General features: G+C 40.4%; 1 protein-coding gene across 2 annotated transcripts in view; it reads right to left on the bottom strand.

The window, feature by feature from the left end:
- The window catches only part of SPIDR (scaffolding protein involved in DNA repair), a 284,467-nt gene that overhangs the window by 239,683 nt on the left and 21,958 nt on the right, over positions 1 to 22,826 (bottom strand). For both annotated transcript variants that reach the window (XM_018058527.1, XM_018058528.1), the window contains exons 2-3: positions 5,930 to 6,085; positions 5,222 to 5,288 (exon numbers count right to left, since the gene is read on the bottom strand). In XM_018058527.1, the coding sequence (XP_017914016.1) occupies positions 5,222 to 5,288; positions 5,930 to 6,085 (223 nt within the window). The remainder of the gene's footprint in view (positions 1 to 5,221; positions 5,289 to 5,929; positions 6,086 to 22,826) is intronic.

Below are 22,826 nucleotides of genomic sequence, written 5' to 3'. Positions count from 1 at the left end.
AGTCACTTTTTTTTTTTTTTTTTAAATTACTGAGTGCTGTTCTGCAGTGTGAATGAATCACATGTTTAATCAGTTACCCCTTGAAGGATGTCTGGGTTGTTTTCAGTTTGGGGCTGTGACGACTGAAGCCACTATGAACACTATGTACAGGATTTCATGTGACTGTAATTTTCATTCTCCAGGATGTCTAAGGGCACGATTGTTGGACTGTATGGTAATTGCATGTGAAGCCTTATAAGGAACTGCCCAACTGTTTTCCAGAGTGGCCACGCCATTCTACAGTCCCACAGCACTGTGAGGGTGGTACAGTTTTTCCACATCACCAGCATGTGGTGTGCTCACTATTTTTACGTTATCCATTCTACAGAAAGGAAATCTAGCAGGAATGGAGTGTCTCTATTGCAGTGGAACCAAAGTTCAACAGAAAATCTTACTGATATTAATCAGAAAAGAATAGATATATAATAAAAATCAATTTTCCTATTCACATTGAGTGGATAATTGAGTTATAATTCTAAAACCAAGGAAAAAACCCTTAACCACATTTCAATACACTATAAGAGATTAGATATTACAACTCAAGTTTTACAGAAGAGGAAACAGTATCAGAAGCTAAATGGCTTCATTAAATACATATTTATATAACACCTTTGATATAGTAAACCTTGAGGAAACCAAAAAAAAGAAGAAAATTCCTGCCCTTGAGGAATGCAACATTAATTAACTATGAAAAGAAAAATCATATACTTTATTAGAAATATGTCACAGAATATTGAGGACAACACAAAAAAGTGAATGCTCCACTTTATACTGATCAGGAAAGGAAGATTCACTGGCAAAATGATGTCTAGAAAATCAACACTTACAAAGGCACAAAAACGTGAAATAATAGTAAACATTTACTGAACACTTACTTTGTGCCATGAAGATCTAGAATTACTAAAGTTGTCTATCCTTCAAAATATAAAATTAAACGTAAACTATTCAGAATAACCAAAGAACCCATATTGATTTAAAGAGCTAATAAAACTAAGCTGTGTACTTACTTACAAAAGACATTATCAATCTTTCTCGTTATTATGCATCTGGAAAAGTAATCAAAAGGGAAAAGTGGAACACTCTATACACTGAATGTGTGAGTCCCCCAAAACTCACACATTGCAGCCTATTCCGTGTGTTGGCCTCTTCAGGAGGTAATCAGGTCATAAGGGTGAAGCCCTCAGGAATGCAATTAGCACCCTGTAAAATGAAGAGGAACTAAAGAGCCTCTTGATGAAGGTGAAAGAGGAGAGTGAAAAAGCTGGCTTAAAACTGAACATTCAAAAAACTAAGATCACGGCATCTGGTCCCATCACTTCCTGGCAAACAGAACGGGGAAAAGTGGAAGCAGTGACAGATTTTATTTTCTTGGGCTCCAAAATCACTGATAACAGTGACTGCAGTCATGAAATTAAAAGACACGTACTCCTCAGAAGGAAAGCTAAGACAAACCTACACAGCGTACTAAAAAGCAGAGATAACACTTTGCCGACAGAGGTCAGTATAGTCAAAGCTATGGTTTTCCAGGAGTCAGATACAGACACGAGAGTTGAACCATAAAGAAGGCCGAGCGCTGAAGAATTAATGGCTTTAAACTGTGGTTCTGGAGAAGACTCTTGAGAGTCCCGTGGGCTGTAAAGACATCAAACCAGCCGATCCTGTAAGAAATCAACCCTGAATATTCCCTGCAAGGACTGAAGCTGAAGCTCCAATACTTTGACTACCTGATGAGAAGAGCCAATCATTGGAAAAGACCCTGATGCTGGGAAAGATTGAGGGCAGACGGAGAAGGGGGCAATAGAGGTTGAGATGGTTGGACGGCATCACCGACTCAATGGACATGACTTTGAGCAAACTCTGGGACATAACGAAGGATAAGGAAGCCAGGTGTGCTGCAGTCCATGGGGTCGCAAAGAACTGGTCACGACTCAGCGAATGAACAACAAATCCACTGATATGTTAAGTTCTAACCCCAGCATCTCAGAATGTAATCTTATTTGGAGACTGGGTCCTTAGGTAATCAAATTAAAGTGAGACGTTAGTGTGGGCCCCCATCTACTATGACAGCTCTCCTTATATAAAGGAGAAATCTGGACACCTAACCATGCATGCAGAGAGGGAAGACCTAGGAAAGAGATACTTGGAAAAGAAACAGCCACCTGCAAGTCAAGGAAAGAAGCCAGGAGCACACTTCCTGGAAGGAACCAATCCTGCCAATATCTCACTTTGGAATTCTAGCCTCCAGAACTGTGACAGAGAAAGTTTCTGTTGTTCAAAACATCCTGTCTATAGCACTTCATTATGGCAGCCTTATTCTAACCCAAGTCACTTCAGAGAGAAAGATGAGCAACAGATGAGGGTCTCCCCTGAAAGAAACCTATGGTTCAACAGGGAGAAAGACACATCAACAAATAACAATTTAAAAATTTACTGATGTCTTCCAAGGAGATTTCTGACCTCAACAAAAAACAGACTCTGAGAATATATTCTGCAGAATATTTCAAGAAAAATAAAATAATACACAGTTTTCTTTTTTATTACATGGTTTCATTTGCTTAGGAAACACATTTTTTCACATTTTTTTGAAAGTTCTTCCTTTTAAAGAAAATCACTATTTACATAGGTTCCAGCCTATTTTTATTTCAATTTTATCTTCTTCCACCTTCCACAAACCTTCTGGCAAGATGCTTTGCCAGCAAGCAAAGGATCACTTCTCTTACCCCTTCTCTTCTCCTCCATCTCCTCCCCCTTCCTTCTCTGGTTCTCAGTACCTTACAGGTAAGGAAATAGACATGGAGACAAGGAAATGGAGTCTCCCCCTTTTTTGCACACTTTGCCAAAGTATGTTCCCCTACTTTTGCTTCCCTGTTCTCAAAAAAATACTACTTCTACGTCCTAGAAATTTTATTAACAGCCTATCTTAAATTAAACTAACACTTTAAAAGTTACTATTTTTAAAATAAACCAGTTTCAGGGAATGCCTTGAGTTCCCTTTTCTATCAGTTTATATTTGGTAAATTATTAATAACACTTTCTTCTCTTAACAAGCTGCTTATGCTGTAAACAAATTAATTATACATGGATATATGCTTTTCCAGTCTATCAGAACATACTGGTCATTCCACAGAAAAGAAAGTATAGCAGAGTAGGTTTTAGGTTGAATATATATTGGCATAGAAAACCATCTCAAAAGATGCTTTTGAAATTAAATACAAGGCAGCAGCTTATTTAATATTTCTTTCTCTGTCCAAGTTAAATTTGATTATACCTTCAAATCTATCGTGTAAAAGAAAGTAAGAGTTGATCCTTCAACAACCCAGGCGTGAACTGCATGAGTCTACTTACACAGAAATTTCTTCGTAAATATGTACTACTACAGTCCTACACAACCCACGGTAGGCTGAATCTGCTGATGCAGAATTGCAGATAGGGCTGATTGTGAAGTTAGCTCCGGGCGAATTTCTGACCGTGTGTAGGGTCAGCACAAAAGCCCCCCATGCCAGTCATTCAAGGGAAAACTGTACTATTTATTTTCTCCATACTTCATATTATGACAGCTTAGAAATTAGAATTAAATTGATCTTTGAAAATTACAACATTTGGCATTACTAATAGTAAAATTTAAATTCTGTAGCACCATCAGAAGATTACAGTATTATTTTACTATACAGTATTTTAGAAATCAAAAAAATGAGGAGAATTTTATTTTTCAATTGCATAAAAGGAATCCCCTTAAAATAATAATACAGCTTAAAGTGTCAAATCTCTTATTCACAGAAAGTTTTTCACTCGGCAGGATGCTGAGCAGGCTCTCACCTCTCTGCCATCAAATGTAACAGCAACTGCTGCAGTTGTTGCCACTGTTCAGTCCCTAAGTCATGTCCAACTCTCTGCAACGCCACGGACAGCGGCACGCCAGACTCCTCTGCCCTCTACTATCTCCTGGAGCTTGGTCAAACTTATTTCCATTGACTTGGTGATGCCATCCAACCATCTCATTCTCTGCCACCCCCTTCTCCTCCTGCCCTCAATCTTTCCCAGCATCAGTCCCATTTCCAATGAAACAGCTCTTTGCATGAAGTGACCATATTACTGGAGCTTCAGCTTCAGCATCAGTTCTTCCAATGAATATTCGGGTTGATTTCCTTTAGGATTGACTGATATGATCTCCTACTAAGTGTTAACCTTTGAACAGGAATTCTTTTTTAATTCACAACAACCCAGTGAGATACACAAGTTTGAGACCTATTTTCCAGATGCAGAAACTGAAGCAAAGCATGCTTAGCTTGCTTTCTCAAGATCCCACAGTCAAAACATAGTCAGGACATGGCACAGTCAAATGAGACCCCCAAAAGTCTGGAGTCATGACCCTTCCTGCCCACCCTGAGGGTTAGTGAGTGCAGCAGCAGAACCTGTGGCCTCCCTGATAGTCATACCCCTTCTTCCTTACCAACAAAATCCCAGTTTTATTGGTGCAGCAACACATATGTTTAAAAATCCTTAATTTCACTGATGTCTCTTTGGTGGAGGTGACACTGTGGAACAGATTCTGGCTAAAGGTAGAGGTCTGAGGGAGAGTACTCCTTCTCAGAGGAAACTTCATTTGGAGAAAATCCCCCCAAGTCTACACTTTTCCTGAGAACTGGGCCTGCAGAATTCAGCTTCTACCTCACGACTGCAAAAACAGACGCTACACTAAGGCAGCAGAACTCAAAATGAGTCTAGCCCCCTGACCTTCTTGTTGTAGGAGATAAATTCAACCCATCCCTTCAAACACTTCAATACACTTTCCTATGACCCGTAACTCGGTCTTCCCTAACCATCACTGACTAAGTAGTAAGTCCTTATACTACAGGTCATAACTTTATTTCTCAAATCAGATTCTTTTTAAAACCCTGCAGCCATGAATATGAGCTTACCTACTGGGTTCTGTTGATAACAGTGAATTCAACAAAGAAACAAAAAAATTTAATGATTAGCTATGGGAGGCATAAAAAATGGGACAGATGGTGAAAAAGATGAGAGAGATGCCAAAAACACCTTTTTACATTGTTTGGGTGTTTTTTCTAACCATGAATATATAGTTTTTCCAAACTATATAAATGACCTTTTAAAAAACAAATAAATCAAAGGAGGATATATTAGGCTTTTATCTTTCCTGCCAAGAAATCAACAATATTACCTTTCTTGGGTGGACAGGATAATTCAAGGTGTTTTTCTGTGGTAGTCTTCTTTTCAGCTGTTAATGGCTTCAGGCAAATAATGGTAACAATAATAATAATAATTAATAATGATGCAGTAATTCATGTGACAAGGGCAAAAACCCAACAACATTACATAAAATAGTCAAGAACTTACACTACACCCTTTAACATATTCGTCCATTTTCCTTTATTTACCAACAAGTATTCCCAAAGTACATATTTATAACTGCATTTTTATATTCTTCCAGAATCTAAACAGAGGGCTGTCTTTGTAGAATTGATAACAGTGGTGAGCACTCCTTCTTACGGTGAGTACTTCAAAGTTACCACATAAACCAAAATCAGCCAGAATCCCCCAGTGCCATCAGGTCCTGATACACAAGCATTTCATTAAATAGACTTCTTTTAAAGGTAGGACGCTCAACAGTATTATCTTCTGAGAACATTTCCAGTATGCATCCCTACTTACAAAGTACAAAGTTCTACACGACAGAAAGAGGTGAATACTACTATGCCACAATTGCAGGGGATTCAAGGATGAAGAAAAACAAGTAACACATCAATTACAGTGTTCTGAAAGACAATAAGGAAGGGAATTCCAAAGAAATATGAGTACAGTGGCGTGAACTCTCAGGAAGCTAGGATTTATCGCTCAGCATTCAGGGAAGACAGCATCATGATTTTACCGGAGTGCCAGGACTCTTCAGAAATCCTTCTCCACACCTGAGCCATGCTTCAGACAGGGAAGCCTCAGCCCCCACGGTCCTGAGCCCTGCTCGTCTGCATGGTAGGGGACTCTCTCCTGGAAAGGATGGGTACTCTGCATCCCGACTTCTTTTTCTCTGTAGAAACAGTTTTCAAAGAAAAAAATAAGGAGATCAATTTCATTAAATTTACACTAATGAATGGCATTGTTGAGCAAGCCCAGCAATGGCATCAGTGAGGACCCAGTTTTTATTTCATTTTCATGTAGAATTTCCATTTTAGTGTCTTTTTAGAGAACAGTATTTCTCTAGTCTATAAGGACTTAGCTCCTTCCATGGGCTTTGGTGGAGGCTGGGGGGCAACAGCTGCAGGTCTGCTTCCGGGGGAAGGTCCTTCTGGGACTCCCGGGAATGACTCCTGACCCCCTGGCTGTGAGTGACACGGCTCATGCAGTAAGGTAGTTTCACACACGGCTTGCAAAGCACACAGCCGTTGGAAACACTTGTTTCAGCAATGTCCGATGACTTCGGCCTCTACTTTGTTCCAGTGATGAACTTCTTAATGGCGTTGTCCTTGGGCACACACTGGGCACAGCTGGGGCATGAACAGGCTGCACGTGTCCTCGGCCCTTCCTAGACATGACCATCGTTGTTTCTTTCCATGGTCATTTTGGAAGCAAGGAGGCGAGAGAGAACTGGCAGAATTTTCAAATTGTCTCTGAACCTCCACAGAAAGAAGAGTCAGAAGACAGCAAAACTAAAAGGGCTTGAACAACACAAGCAGACAACCAACTCTAAAATACAAGTGGATGAGGACAAACCATGAACCCTCCAAAGTCTTGCATGGGATCCCATCTAACAGGAAAGAGCCAAGAGAAGCAAGAAAACAGAGGACCGAGCACAGAGGCAGCTGGTGTGCAGCAGGAAGGAGAGCAGCAGCTGAGAATGCACCAGAAATGGGAGGGCAGGGGCTCCACCCGAGACCCAAAGGAACCAAGGAGCTTATGTCCAAAAACGGTGACAACACTGATTGGTTTCTCAAGCTATTTTATTTAGTTTTTTTTTTTTAATATCTATGACAAACAATGGAGAAGGAAATGGCAACCCACTCTGGTATTCTTGCCTGGAGAAGTCCATGGACAGAGGAGCCTGACGGGCTACAGTCCATGAGATCACAGAGTCGGACATGACTGCATGACTAACATAAACATGAGCCATGCTCATGTATTGTATTATTGTATTGTATGTATTGTCAACATAATACATGACAAACATTCACCTTATAAGTTCTTTAATTTGCATTTTAAGGAAAATTTTAGATTTGCATTGGGAATTAAATTAAGGTAACCTACTAGAAGCTGATCACTTTATCAGAAATAAAACCCCTCATCCAATGACACTGCAGTTTTAAAAAATAAATTAAGATTAAAATACACTATTAAAAACTTCCTTAAGGAGGAAGAAGAGAACAAATTCATAAAAATAAATTCAGCCATAACATAGATGGCATTTTAATACTTAAGAGGTCTAAGCTTGTCTCCTCTTACGTAGAAACTCCTGTGGTGGGGAGAACTGCAAGCAAAGAGGCATCGACCCTCAGGAAGGTGCTGCTCCACCAGAGTGCAGTTATCTGAAGAGGTTCACTGAGTTATCCAGAACAGTAAGGAACCTGGGAAACATCATTGGATCTATTCAGTTCTTGGTCTCTATATATACATATCTCCAGAATATCTCTTTAACACAATAAATTGGTCCAGGTCGACTCCTCAGTAAAGTGGGTGATACCACGGATGGGACAGGGAAGGACAGCATGAGCCTGAAATATCTTGAGCCAGAGAGTAAGAAACTGCTCAAGGAATAAGGAGAGCATGCAAAAAAGACACAGGAGCCTGCATGAAGGGGCTCTCACGGCCAATGCGGGACATTCCAGCATCAAGTAAGTAATGATAGTAAAGGATTATAACCAACTGAACAGAATAAGAAAGTAAGTCTACAATGACATAAACAAATGAATGACAGATTTAGAATATCATCAATGAATGCTACAACTAGTGGGTGAAAGTGTGAGGATGAAGAGAATACATACATGGTCACAGAACATCCCCCAGAAGTTACTTACTAATTCCAAAGGGAAAAGCAGTAACTTTACAGTGGAGAAATCTTTCAGACACCATCTTAACCAAGTCATGAATGTTGATGCAAACCATCACCAAGTGCTTCTTGATAGGAGGCACCAAGCAGAATATAAGTCAACCTCCACAGTATAAGACCGAAAACGCATAACCTCAATCTCAACACTGAAAACGTCAGACAAACCTAAAACAACTGGACTGCCCGCCTCAACAAGGACACGGCCAAGAAACACAGAGAGAACCTGAGGAGCTAACCCAGATCAGTGTAAGGCTGCAGAAGCATCAGTTCAGTTCAGTTCAGTCGCTCAGTGGTGTCCGACTCCTTGCGACCCCAAGAATTGCAGCATTCCAGGCCTCCCTGTCCATCACCAACTCCAGGAGTTCACTCAGACTCACGACCATCGAGTCAGTGATGCCATCCAGCCATCTCATCCTCTGTCGTCCCCTTCTCCTCCTGCCCCCAATCTCTCCCAGCATCAGAGTCTTTTCCAATGAGTCAACTCTTCGCATGAGGTGGCCAAAGTACTGGAGTTTCAGCTTTAGCATCATTCCTTCCAAAGAAATCCCAGGGCTGATCTCCTTCAGAATGGACTGGTTGGATCTCCTTGCAGTCCAAGGGACTCTCAAGAGTCTTCTCCAACACCACAGTTGAAAAGCATCAATTCTTCGGCACTCAGCTTTCTTCACAGTCCAACTCTCATATCCATACATGACTACTGGAAAAACCATAGCCTTGACTAGATGGACCTTAGTCGGCAAAGTAATGTCTCTGCTTTTGAATATGCTATCTAGGTTGGACATGACTTTTCTTCCAAGGAGTAAGCGTCTTTTAATTTCATGGCTGCAGTCACCATCTGCAGTGATTTTGGAGCCCAAAAAAATAAAGTCTGACACTGTTTCCACTGTTTCTCCATCTATTTCCCATGCAGTGATGGGACCGGATGCCATGATCTTCGTTTTCTGAATGTTGAGCTTTAAGCCAACTTTTTCATTCTCCTCTTTCACTTTCATCAAGAGGCTTTTGAGTTCCTCTTCACTTTCTGCCTTACGGGTGGTGTCATCTACATATCTGAGGTTATTGATATTTCTCCTGGCAATCTTGATTCCAGCTTGTGTTTCTTCCAGTCCAGCGTGTCTCATGATGTACTCTGCATATAAGTTAAATAAGCAGGGTGACAATATACAGCCTTGACGCACTCCTTTTCCTATTTAGAACCAGTCTGTTGTTCCATGTCCAGTTCTAACTGTTGCTTCCTGGCCTGCATGGAGAGAGAATAAAACCTGTGATCCCGGACTGGATCCTGAACCAGGAAAACAGACCATTATTAGGCAAATGATCTGAGAACATGGACAGGAGTTTGGGTGAACTCCAAGAGTTGGTGATGAGGGAGGTCTGGCGTGTTGTGGTTCATGGGGCCAAAGAGTCTGACATGACTGAGCGACTGAACTGAGCTGATCTGAGAACCGGAACAAGCAGACAGAGTGGGGCCAGGAACCTCAGCTGGCAACATGCATGTCAGGTGACTCAAAATTTTCCCTGCTCTATATATGCCTGCAAGAGACTATAAAAGCATCATGAGGACTGATTCAGGGATTACAAATAAAGTTGAGCAAGGAGGCAATTTCATAAATACACAATCTTTGAAAAATGAGGATTGACTGTACTTTGAATGGAGCATACTTAGAAAGAAGCAACTAGTTAAAACCAAAACCATTAAACTCTGCTTTACTGCTTTACTATCCACATCAGCCCCTCACAGACCACTTTTCCTTCTTCTCACCTCTCTGCTCAAGTTTTCACTTCTTTAAGTACATCATGCGTATGTATTTTATTTACTCATTTTGAAACTTTATTCCTTTGATACCAAATGCATGCTACTATACATCTGTGGGATACTCCCTTTGGAAAGAAGTGAATATTTCTAAATATTGCTTTGGATATCATGTAATAAATTTGGAGAACAAATTGAATGTCTACCAATAGAAAGTTTACTTGGGTATCTGAATAAATCTCAGTAGCTCTAGCCACATACTCAATGGATGTCAACACTTTTTCACCCAGGAATTGATCTACATTAAGGATAGAGAATGAGGAACAGATGTGAAGTTTTAAATACATCAGCGAGTATGCCCGCAGTGTGGTGCTCAGAGCCTGTCCTGTGAGGTTTACTGAGCACATGTGTTTTTCAGAGACACATGGATTGGGACATCACTCACTACTTTGGTTACATCTGACCCGTCCTCTGCTTCTCTGGATTTCATCCACACTCAAGATTCTTCAGGGACTAGAACCCTGTAACTTAATATAAATGACAGAATTCTAAGGTCCTGCTTTCCAGTCAGCCAGTGCAGACACTCTGCAGGCCCTGGGACACAAAATGGGCAAGAAAGACCCCACCCTCCAGCAGCTCAGGCAGGAGTGACACAGACCCTCCCACAAGTGCAAGGACAAACGGGCCTGAGCCCCAGTTCTGACAGCTCCCAGCCCGGCCTTCCACAGCCCCCTTCGGTGGTTCCCCAACTCCCCCAGCCATCTCTTATTTCCAGTGCTGCTGCCAGGCGGGGCATTTCCAACACCCACCTGCATGCACGGCACGCTTTGCCAGACATCACCTCTCCTCCTCCTCTGGTCTCCCTAACAAATTTCTCCACAGATCATGCTCATCTTTTCTGTGGAATATCCTTCAAAGTCTCCATTAACGCCCTCCCTCAGTGACCCCATCCAGTTTCTTGCCCAACTTACCCCTTGCCCTGGAGTAAGAGCTCCTGAGGGCAGGAGTCCCGTGCCTCTGCACCTCATCCCCGCTGCACAGCACCCCCACTGAGGTCCTCCTTACATAACTGCTGAACAAATATGCAAATTCCGTGACTATTACACCAGATCTGTCACAAAATTTTTAAATATCCAAAGTCAGTCAGTCAGTAAGTATAAGCCTATGGGGAAATGCAGCCTACTTCATTTCCATTTTATCCACCTATAGTCAAAAACAATACCTCCAGCAGACCTCTCTACATGGCTAGGCAGCACGGACACTTCTCTCTCCACAGCGTTCACTCCGCCACAAACAGGTGCTTACAGGGCAACTTCACTACCCAGCCCTCTCATTCATCCACCTTTTTTTTCTAGTGACAAAACACACTCCCCAACCACAGTTTTGGTCACCCAACATGGCCAAGGTTAATCATAGGCCATCGGCCCGTCCATGATGACTGGTCCAGGGATGCCACGGCACCCAAGCTGAGGCAATGAGAGACCCGCTCCAGTGGGACCACTGGAGAAGATTCTCGTCTCAACTTGGTCAAGGGTGTGTCCCCGAAGCAGCCACCACCTTATCCCATATAATGGGAAAAACCTGAGAAAGTCAGAAGAGGAACAAGCCATGCTCCAGGCTGGAGGGCAGGTCCCCAAGCAGCCCAGGTGCCCAGATGCTGTGAGCTGCAGGCCAACGCATCAGTCTTCCAAGCCTCTATCCAGCTTAAGTTGGCCTTTAACCGCCAGATACTAAAAGAGCTGAACCTCAGTATTCAGTAAATATCTATACTGAGCTGAAGTGATTCACTGAGCCCTCTGAAGGTACACAGCCAAAACCCATTTTCACCTTCAATGACCTTCGGCTCTAACGACATAATTAGGGTGGAGGAAGAAATAGACCAACGTTGGGCGGATGAGCTCAGAAACAGACTCATGAGTGAATGTTTCCTGGAGAAAGCTCACTCTGACTTGAACAAAGGAAGAAATATACTTTGGTGATGGCTACCTGTAGATCCTGGATTGTCTAGTCTAGTCAATGTTGTGAGTTATTATCCTCCTCAAGCACAGAAATACCCAGGAAATTTCACAAGCAGAACACAAGTCCTTTCGCCCTCATCTTCAGGCTGTGCTGTCACACTGGTCTGGCCTGAGTCACAGCTGTGCAACCAGCTGGCTACATTTACAATTTACTGACCCAGCTTCTGCCTCAGTAAAATATGGATAATAGATGCGCTTATCTCAAGACCACCACCAAGATAAAATCTGTACTTAAAAACAATACTGTGAGATGATAGTACCATATACTACCATCATAGAAGGAAGAGGAAGAGTTGATTAATATTCAGGAGAGTTAATATGAGAATGTACTTTAGACATTTTTAATAAAGATGTTTACTATGATTCACAAAAATACTGTTTTAATCTAATGACCAGCTTTAATATTTCAAAACTCAAAAAAAGAAAATGAAGTTTACTGGTTAGCACTCTACAGTCTCTCAGAGAGCTTAAGGAGCAGGAAGGAATTAAATGACTCGTTGGAAAAACCAGTGTATACACACACAATGGAATACTATTCAGCCTTAAAGAAAGAAAAAAATTCTGACACAAGATACAACATGGAAAAACCTTGAAGACATTAAGCTAAGTGAAATAAAAGAGAAACAAAAGGACAAACACCGTATGATTCTGCTTACATGAGGTCCTCAGAGTCATCAAATTCACAGAGACATAAAGTAGAACTATAGTGGCCAGGGGCTGGGGGGAGGGAAAAATGAGTTGTTGTTGAAATGGGTAAAGGGTTTCAGTATGGGATGATGGAAAGCTCTAGAGATGGAAGGTGGTGACAGTTCCAGAACAACATGAAAGGACTTACTGTCGCATACCACACACTTAAAATTGTTAAGACAGTAAACTACATTATCTTACCACAAGTTTTAAGATTGCTATCAAGGGCAATGCACATCAAAATCATCAGGTATGCTTCTGGAGACAGGAGATCCTCAAACCTCAAGTGAGAAGAGGCTCAGGAATTTGCATTTCAGCAACCACCTTCGTGAGTCTTACACTGTTACAGTTTGAGAACTGCCACACTGGATTAAAATCCAAACTGTAAGGGGAAACTAAACACACAACAAGCGTCTCTGCACATATTTGGAATTTTCTACAGCTGTCAAGTACACACTGCTGGGTAAAACAAGTAAAAATACCATTGGCTCTGCTGAGCTTTTGAAAAGGCCAAGGGACAAACATGAAGCTTTACATCCCAGGGGCTGGAGGCTGTAAGAAGGAAATCTTCAACGACCAGGATGCCAGTCCCAGGACACTATGTTCAGGTTCCAAACTCTCCTACCATAGACAGTTCCACTCCTCAGGCCATCATTCAACCATACACAAGTGTCTCTCTGCTTTTTCTTTAAATCTGTCTCTTACCATGACCCCATCTAGCTATCCCTTGCTCCTTCTCTTCCCTAGCACACTTACACAGAGACTGTTGCAACTTGATTTCTTCACTAACCTCTCCTCTTAACTGTTTTCCCTTTGATGAATGTCATTTCTTCATACTCATAAATGTACAGGTATCATTATTTTCATAAATAAATGACAAGACCTGAAAAAAGAATTCAATGTGTCATGTCCAGTTCTTTGCAACCCCACAGACTATTGCCCACCGGGCTCCTCTGTCCATGAGATTCTCCAGGGAAGAATACTGGAGTGCGTAGCCATTTCCTTCTCCAGATGATCTTCCCGACTCAGGGATCGAACCGGTGTCTCCTGAGTCTCCTGCGTTGGCAGGCAGTTTCACTGAGGCAGGATACCACTGAGCCCCCTAGGAAGCCCAGGTGAATTCAATAAGCTGGTTCAAAATAGGGAAGGACTCATACAGAATGTTCAAAGAGAAAATTTTTTGAGATCTTCATAAAACTGTGGCCAAGAACTCAGGCACTAAATATGCTTCTCTTCTTTCTATAAATAAATTAGTTATTGGGTATACAATATACACTGTTTTTCTCTGTCATAGTTTTTAAGAGGAGATAACCTAGAGTTACACACTCTGGACAGGTTTTCTTACAAATAACTTTTACAGAAATTGTTCGTGTATGTTTCAATCTCTACAGAAGTGTTCCCTTTTTGTGTCTTGACATTACAGTATTTTTTTTTTTTTTAAGAATCACTCTATTCCACTATTTGTCCATTACAAAAACTGAGTACAAAATTGTGTACCAAGGACCAAGCTAGCCACTGACACACCTGTTTTAATACACTGCTGCCCAATTCGTGTCTTGTGATTACACACATTTTAGCTATATCCTTAAAACAGATAATGTTGTATTCTGCTGCTTTTCTTTGCTCAATAGGAATTTTCTGATGCTCTACAGAAGTTCTACCCCTTAAAAGCACAGAAATCAAACCTATGAGTTTATGAGAAGCCAGTGGAAATAATTTATACACAAGAATCAATGTTCTGTTTCTGATTGTATCCGGATGGAAAAGAATAGTCAAAATTGATTTTCAAGTATATACCTATTAACACTAATGACTGTAAGTTTTAAAACAGTAACATCAATTTTGATGTAGATACAAGCATTGCTAGAAGAAAACATTTGCAGGAAACGCATGAAAGTGCCTGTGTCTCCTGACTGAAGACTAACAGGTGATATTCTCTAGTGTATTCTTTTATAATAGATGTGTATTATTATCAGAAAAGACAAAAAGAAATCTAACTGTTCTAAACTGTACTGTACACTAAAATCCCAAGTATCTTTCCAGCTTGAGTCTCTGTTCCAAAAGGAACCTAAGTACTCCCCCTGCTGGTTATTTAAATAATTCCCCAAAAGTAAGAGCAATGGTTAGAAGGCAAAGATTTCTTAAATCAAATCATATCAAAAGACAATGATACCTGAACTATGAACTTCAGAGCAAGTTAACAAGATATCAGGAAACAACTTAACCACTCTAAAGCTTTTCTTTCCTAAGTTTCTTTAGCTACCTCTTTCAATGTCTTCCATACCTTCAAACTTTTTTCTCCGTACATCTCAATCCATTAGTTTTGCTGATCAAAATCCAAATTATGAAGCAAAGTATTAAGAGTATGAATTTTTAACTTTCTTTTCCTAAATATATACACGGCCTTGAATATGTGCTCGGTCACTTCAGCTGTGTCCAGCTCTTTTTGCTCCATGGACTGCAGCCCACCAGGCTCCCCTGTCAATGGGATTCTCCAGGCAAGAATACTGGAATGGGTAGCCATTCCCTCCTCCAGGGGATCTTCCCGACCCAGGGATCGAACCTGCCCCTCCTGTGTTTTCTGCACTGCAGGGAGATTCTTTACCTCAAGAGTCATAAGGAAAGCCCAACTCCATCTGCACTTATATTAATTAAGTCATTTAAGACAAACTGGACATTAGGAGACACTGGAGCAATGTCTTTAAAATTCTGAGGAAAACTGGTTTTCAATCTAGACTTATATACTCAGCCAAATTATTAATCAACAGTGCAAACAAAATAAAGAAATTTTCAGACATGCAGAACTAAAAAAACCCTTTATTAGGAAGATACTGGAGGATATATCACAGCAAAAGGAGGAAATAAGCCATATACATGACTAGAGACAGGCATAAAAACTTTAATTACCTATAATTAAGTAAAAAATGAAGTAAAGAAAAATATGCAGTGGTTATTTACTATATTAAAATAATGGCTGCACAGAAAGGAAACTTTCTGTGTATAATTTCTCAAGTATACTTTCTTTCCATGTATACTTTCTCAAGTATACTACTTGAGTTTTCAATGGACCATATTTATGTGATTATAGTATTAATATTCACTTCTGGTTTAGCAAAAAAACTGTAACATAACTATACAATAAAGGGTAACAGAAATATGGAATGCTCACAGGGAGCTATGTCCTGATTTTCCATAGTAGGTAATCAACAGATTTAAAGAAAATGAAAGTGAAAGTCACTCAGTCATGTCCAAATCTTTGCAACCCTATGGGCTATACAGTCCATGGAATTCTTCAGGCCAGAATACTGGAGTGGGTAGCTGTTCCCTTCTCCAGGGGATCTTCCTAATTCAGGGATTGAATCCAGGTCTCCCGCATTGCAGGTGGATTCTTTACCAGCTGAGCCAAAACGTGTTTTTTAAAATAAGAAAATAAACTCCACAAGAAATGGTTAAAAGAATGAGTGATTTGCAAACTTCTAACCTAAACAAGATGGTATAGATTTGTTTCTCCTAGCTTCTGCCAACATAGAAAAACTATAATCTCTGGAAGTAACACAGAGACTGGTGAGAATTCTGGAAGGTGGCAAGAAGGTGGCAAGCTGGTTGAAGAGCCCAAGACTGAAGGAATAACAGAACAACAAAGTGCCTTATGTCCCAGCATCCAACAGAAGGTCACTCAGATCCCATGTGTCCCCACCTACAATCTAGCTCATTCCTCCACTTGATCAAGCAGGAGGCTCTCTGACAATGTCAAGTAAGCCGAGCACCACCAGAAGGAGAGAGCAATCATGAGCCCTGCAGATACGTGATCAAGGGAATCCCAATGCACTCAGACCTCCTTCTCCATTAGAGGTTTCAGGTCAAGGAAGAGAGAGGAGAAAGGTGGAGAAGACATGAGTGTCAGTAAGACAAATCTCGCAACAACTCACCACAACTGAAGACTCACACTCATGTCAGGGGCATGGGGGCGGGAACACAGCATGAACCTGACGAGGGAAGCTTCTCGGTCACTCTGTGCCCCGAGACTGTCCACTCCCTCACCGAGAGACACCCAGCAGGGCAGCCTGGGGGACCATCCTCTGTTCCCTCAGGTTCCTCGCACTAGATATGCCAGGCAGCCCAACACCATCACAAAGATTCTAAAAACTAAACTATCACTGAAACCACAGTCCACAAAAGTAGGTCAGGACCTGAGTGCTTGACCGTAGCAGCATACTACTAAGATAAAACACTTAAACAGAACCCGGCATCTCCTAAATGGACAAAATGTCCAGAATACAACTGAGAAATTGCTCTTCAAACTAAGAACCAATACTATCAAAAAACAAGTAAGAAAAAAGTTAACTGATGTCAACAATTAAATGAATCTTATGCTGGAAATATCTGACAAGAATTTTTAAATAGCTGTCATAAAAATGTTTCAACAATCAACGTCAAGTTCTCTTGAAACAATGAAAAGTTAGTAAAAAAAGAATTATTTTAAAAAGACCAAATGGAAATTACAGAACTGAAAAGTACAATTATCAAATTAAAAAATAATAATAAAATACCAAAAAAAAAAAAAAACACACTAGGGTATGGACTCAGTAGTAAAATGATAATTAAAGAAGATAAAAATCAGTAATTTGTAGGCCAATCGATAGAATTCACATAATCTGAACAACAGATTAAGAGAATATCGTTTAAAAAAACTGACTAGAGCCCCAGAGCCTGTGAGACAGTAACAAGATTCATCCTTCATATCATCAGTGCCCCGAGAGGTAAAGAAAAAGAAAGGAGATCAGAAAAATATGTCAAAATATATCAGCTTAAAATTTCCTATACTTGGCCGAAGGTACAATACTTCTACAGATTTAATAAGCTGAATAAACCCAAAGCAGGATAAACCTAAAGAAACTAATGGTAAAACATGAAAATTAAACTTTTAAAATCCAAAGACAAAAAAAAGTTTGGAAAAGGGCCATGATAACATACTGCCTATATAGAAAAACCAATTCTAGTGGCAAAATTCTCATCTGAAACCTTAGAGGCTGGAATGAACTGGAGTAATTATTTTTCACTTCTTAAAGAAAATAACTGTAACTCACGACTTGATAGCCAATAAACAGTCAATAAACAATAACAGTCAAAAAACAATAAACAATAAATATCCTCAGCAGTCTAGGGAAAATAATGACATTTTTAGACCAAAAACATACATAATACTTAGAAATCAGCAGATGTATAAAGATTGGTAAAAAGGAATCCTCAAACAGAAGAAAATTATTTTTTTCTTCTTGTCTTCAGTGATGAAAAAGGAAAAACAGAAATTACAGATATATGGATAAATACTAAAGACAATCCTTCTCCAGAACTGTACAAATCACAGTCAATAAATATGAAATATGAAACAAGTTACAACACTAGCTGACATTAAAGATAAAAGTGAAGCTCCTACATTTTACCAGAAGTGGTAAAATGCTACACATGTAGACTGTGGTAAGTTACGAACATATCATTGTATACCTAGAAAAACCATTGAGAACACAATAAAACAGGATAAGCTAAGAAGAATTATAAGTAAGTCAAACTGGAAACCTAATAATGTTTGCTGCTGCTGCTAAGTAGCTTCAGTCATGTCTGACTCTGTGCGACCCCAGAGACGGCAGCCCACCAGGCTCCCCGGTCCCTGGGATTCTCCAGGCAAGAACACTGGAGTGGGTTGCCATTTCCTTCTCCAATGCATGAAAGGGAAAAGTGAAAGTGAAGTGGCTCAGTCGTGCCCGACTCCAAGCGACCCCATTAAGTAGCTCTAAAAAGTCAAGAAGAGAGAAAGGAAAAAAACAACAGAAAGAAAGTCACAAAAAAAAAAAAAAAAAAAAAGATGGCACTAATATACCAATAATTATCTCTTACATGTAAATGACCTAAGTACATCCATCAAAACACAGAGCCTGGCAGAGTAAACTAAAAACATGAACCAATTACATGCTGTTTGGAAGAAACTCAAGTTCAATACTACAGTGACGTTGAAAGTAAATGAATACAAATATACACCAAGTAAACACTGACAAAACAGGGGTTGCAATATTAGTATCTGGTGAAGGAGACCTCAGGTCAAAGACAGATATTACACAATAATAAAGGATAAATTCAGCAAGATATAATACTAATTTTATAAACACCCAACAACACAGCCTGAAAATGCATAAAATAAAACTGATAGAGCTGAAAGAACAAACAGTTTAATCCACCAATGTAATTAATACTGGGGATTTCAATACCTGAACACCTTGCTCAACAGCTAAACAAGCTAAATGACACAAGACCTCACACACACAAAAAAACAAACCTAATGCCAAAGAATGCTCAAACTACCGCACAATTGCACTCATCTCACACGCTAGTAAAGGGATGCTCAAAATTCTCCAAGCCAGGCTTCAGCAACACATGAACCGTGAACTTCCTGATGTGCAAGCTGGTTTTAGAAAAGGCAGAGGAACCAGAGATCAAATTGCCAACATCCACTGGATCATGGAAATACCAAGAGAGTTCCAGAAAAACATCTATTTCTGCTTTCTTTACTATGCCAAAGCCCTTGACTGTGTGGATCACAATAAACTGTGGAAAATTCTGAAAAAGATGGGAATACCAGACCACCTGACCTGCCTCTTGAGAAATCTGGATGCAGGTCAGGAAGCAGCAGTTAGAACTGGACATGGAACAACAGAATGGTTCCAAATAGGAAAAGGAGTACATCAAGGCTGTATATTGTCACCTTGCTTATTTAATTTCTATGCAGAGTACATCATGAGAAATGCTGGACTGGAAGAAACACAAGCTGGAATCAAGATTGCCAGAAGAAATATCAATAACCTCAGATATGCAGATGACACCACCCTTATGGCAGAAAGTGAAGAGGAACTAAAAAGCCTCTTGAGGAAAGTGAAAATAGAGAGTGAAAAAGTTGGCCTAAAGCCCAACATTCAGAAAACTAAGATCATGGCATCCTGTCCCATCACTTCATGGGAAATAGATGGGGAAACAGTGGAAACAGTGTCAGACTTTATTTTGGGGGGCTCCAAAATCGCTGCAGATGGTGACTGCAGCCATGAAATTAAAAGACGCTTACTCCTCAGAAGAAAAGTTATGACCAACCTAGATAGTATATTCAAAAGCAGAGACATTATTTTGCCAACAAAGGTCCGTCTAGTCAAGGCTATGGTTTTTCCTGTGGTCATGTATGGATGTGAGAGTTGGACTGTGAAGAAGGCTGAGCGCCAAAGAATTGATGCTTTTCAACTGTGGTGCTGGAGAAGACTCTTGAGAGTCCCTTGGACTGCAAGGAGATCCAACCAGTCCATTCTGAAGGAGATCAGCCCTGAGTGTTCTTTGGAAGGAATGATGCTAAAGCTGAAACTCCAGTACTTTGGCCACCTCATGCGAAGAGTTGACTCATTGGAAAAGACTCTGATGCTGGGAGGGATTGGGGGCAGGAGGAGAAGGGGACAACAGAGGATGAGATGGCTGGATGGCATCACGGACTCGATGGATGTGAGTCTGAGTGAACTCCGGGAGTTGGTGATGGACAGGGAGGCCTGGAATGCTGCGATTCATGGGGTCGCAAAGAGTCGGACACGACTGAGCGACTGAACTGAACTGAAAGCCTAACTGACACAGAGAGAAGAGCCCACCTATAAAAAACAAAATACATAATATTTCTCCAAACAAAAAGGAATATTTACCCAAATAAAGCAGATTCAGAGTAAATTTAAAAGACTGAAAGCATACAGAATGTGTGGCTCAATCATAAACGAATTAAGTTAGAAATCAGGAATGAAAATAAATGCTATAAGTACATGACTAAAAAATAACAAGTTTCTGATTCAAGAATCAAACATGCAGACTTTAAGAGAATTTTTAAAATATACAAAACTAAATGAAAAAGAAAACATCAAAACACATGGGATGTTGCTAGAACGAAACTGAGGGAAATTCGTGATACTAAATACAGTTGACCCTTGAACAACACAGGTTTGAACTGCATGAGTCCACTTACATATGCAATTTTTTTTTCAGTAAACACCTACTCCAGGAGCACATGATCCACAGTTGCCAGAACCCATGGATGTGGAACCGTGGATACAGAGGTCTAACTATAAGTTAACCATGGATTTTCAACTGCGCAAGAGATCAGCCTCCTAAACCCTGCACTGTTCAAGGGTCAACCTACTGTCACTGGAAATAAAGGAAACCTCAAACCAATAACAAAATTCCAATCTCAAGAAACTAAAGGAACAAAAAATAGAGCAAGCAAAAGGAAGACAATAAATAGTAGCAATCAAGTCAACTGAAAATAGGAAAACAATTACTTTTTAAAGCAATGAAACCAAGAGCTGATTCTTCAAAGATAATGACAACTGATACACTTTTAGCATGACTGACAAAACACAAGAACAGAGAAGACACAAATGACCAATATGAGTTTAAAATAGGGGATATTACTACAAATTCAACAGTCATTAACAAGATAAAAGAACACTATGAACTTTGCATCCAAAATTCAGTAACTTAGAGGAAACCAACCAATTCCTCAAAAACTACAACTCAATCAAGGATAATGTGAACAAACCTCATAACCATCAAATAAATTGAATCTGAAGTTTAAAAGTTCACAAAACCAAACCACTAGGCCCAAGTGATTTCAATATAGGGTTCTAACAAACCTTTAACAAAGAATTAATGTCAATATTATATAATAACTTCAGGAAAATAAGAGAGAACACTTCCAAACTCATTTTAGAAAACAAATGTTACCCTGATAGAGTCAAGTAAAAACAGTATAAAAAAGCATACTACAGACCAAATGTCTCTTATGAATTTAAATGCAAAAAAAAAAAAAAAGACTCAACAAAATATTAGCAAAAGGAATCCAACTTATATGCAGAGTACATTATGAGAAACGCTGGGCTGGAGGAAGCACAGCTGGAATTAAGGTTGCCGGGAGAAATATCATAACCTCAGCTATACAGATGACACCACTCTTATGGCAGAAAGTGAAGAGGAACTAAAGAGCTTCTTGATGAAAGTGAAAGAGGAGAGTGAAAAAGTTGGCTTAAAACTCAACAATCAGAAAACTAAGATCATGGCATCCGGTCCCATCACTTCATGAAAAATAGATGGGGAAACAGTGGAAACAGTGGCTGACTTTATTTTTCTGGGCTCCAAAATCACTGCAGATGGTGACTGCAGCCATGAAATTAAAAGACGCTTAATCCTTGGAAGGAAAGTTATGACCAACCTAGACAGTACTCTTGTCTGGCAAATCCCATGGACGGAGGAGCCTGGTAGGCTGCAGTCCATGGGGTCGCTAGGAGTCGGACACAACTGAGCAACTTCACTTTCACTTTTCACTTTCATACATTGGAGAAGGAAATAGCAACCCACTCCAGTGTTCTTGCCTGGAGAATCCCAGGGACGGGGGAGCCTGGTGGGCTGCCATCTACGGGGTCGCACAGAGTCAGACACGACTGAAGTGACGCAGCAGCAGGAGCAGCAGACAGCATATTAAAAAGCAGAGACATTACTTTGCCAACAAAGGTCCATCTAGTCAAGGCTATGGTTTTTCCAGTGGTCATGTATGGATGTGAGAGTTGGACTATAAAGAAAGCTGAGCACCAAAGAATTGATGCTTTTGAACTGTGGTGTTGGAGAAGACTCTTGAGAGTCCCTTGGACTGCAAGGAGATCCAACCAGTCCATCCTAAAGGAGATCAGTCCTGAGTGTTCATTGGAAGGGCTGATGTTGAAGCTGAAACTCCAGTGTTTTGGCCACCTGATGAGAAGAGCTGACTCATTGGAAAAGACCATGATGCTGGGAAGATTGAGGGCAGGAGGAGAAGGGGATGAGAGAGGATGAGATGGTTGGATGGCATCACTGACTCAATGGACATAGGTTTGGGTGGACTCCAGGAGTCGGTGATAGACAGGGAGGCCTGGCATGCTGCAGTTCACGGGGTCGCAAAGAGTCGGACACTACTGAGCAATTGAGCTGACTGAATGTTTACAAAGAATTACACATCAAGGTCAAGGGGAATTTATTTCAGGTGTCCATGGCTGATTCAACATGCAAAAGTCAGCCAATGTAATCTACCATATCAACGAGTTAAAAAAACTGCACCATCTGATACAAAAACAAAGCGTATGGCAAAATCCAATACCAATTCAAGAAAAACTATAAACAAACTACAATAGAGGTAAACTTCCTCAACCAAAGAGTAACTACCACAAAC

This window comes from Capra hircus, chromosome 14 (genome assembly GCF_001704415.2).
Source record: "Capra hircus breed San Clemente chromosome 14, ASM170441v1, whole genome shotgun sequence".
Taxonomy (NCBI): domain Eukaryota; kingdom Metazoa; phylum Chordata; class Mammalia; order Artiodactyla; family Bovidae; genus Capra; species Capra hircus.
This window is presented reverse-complemented; position numbering and strand designations above follow the sequence as displayed.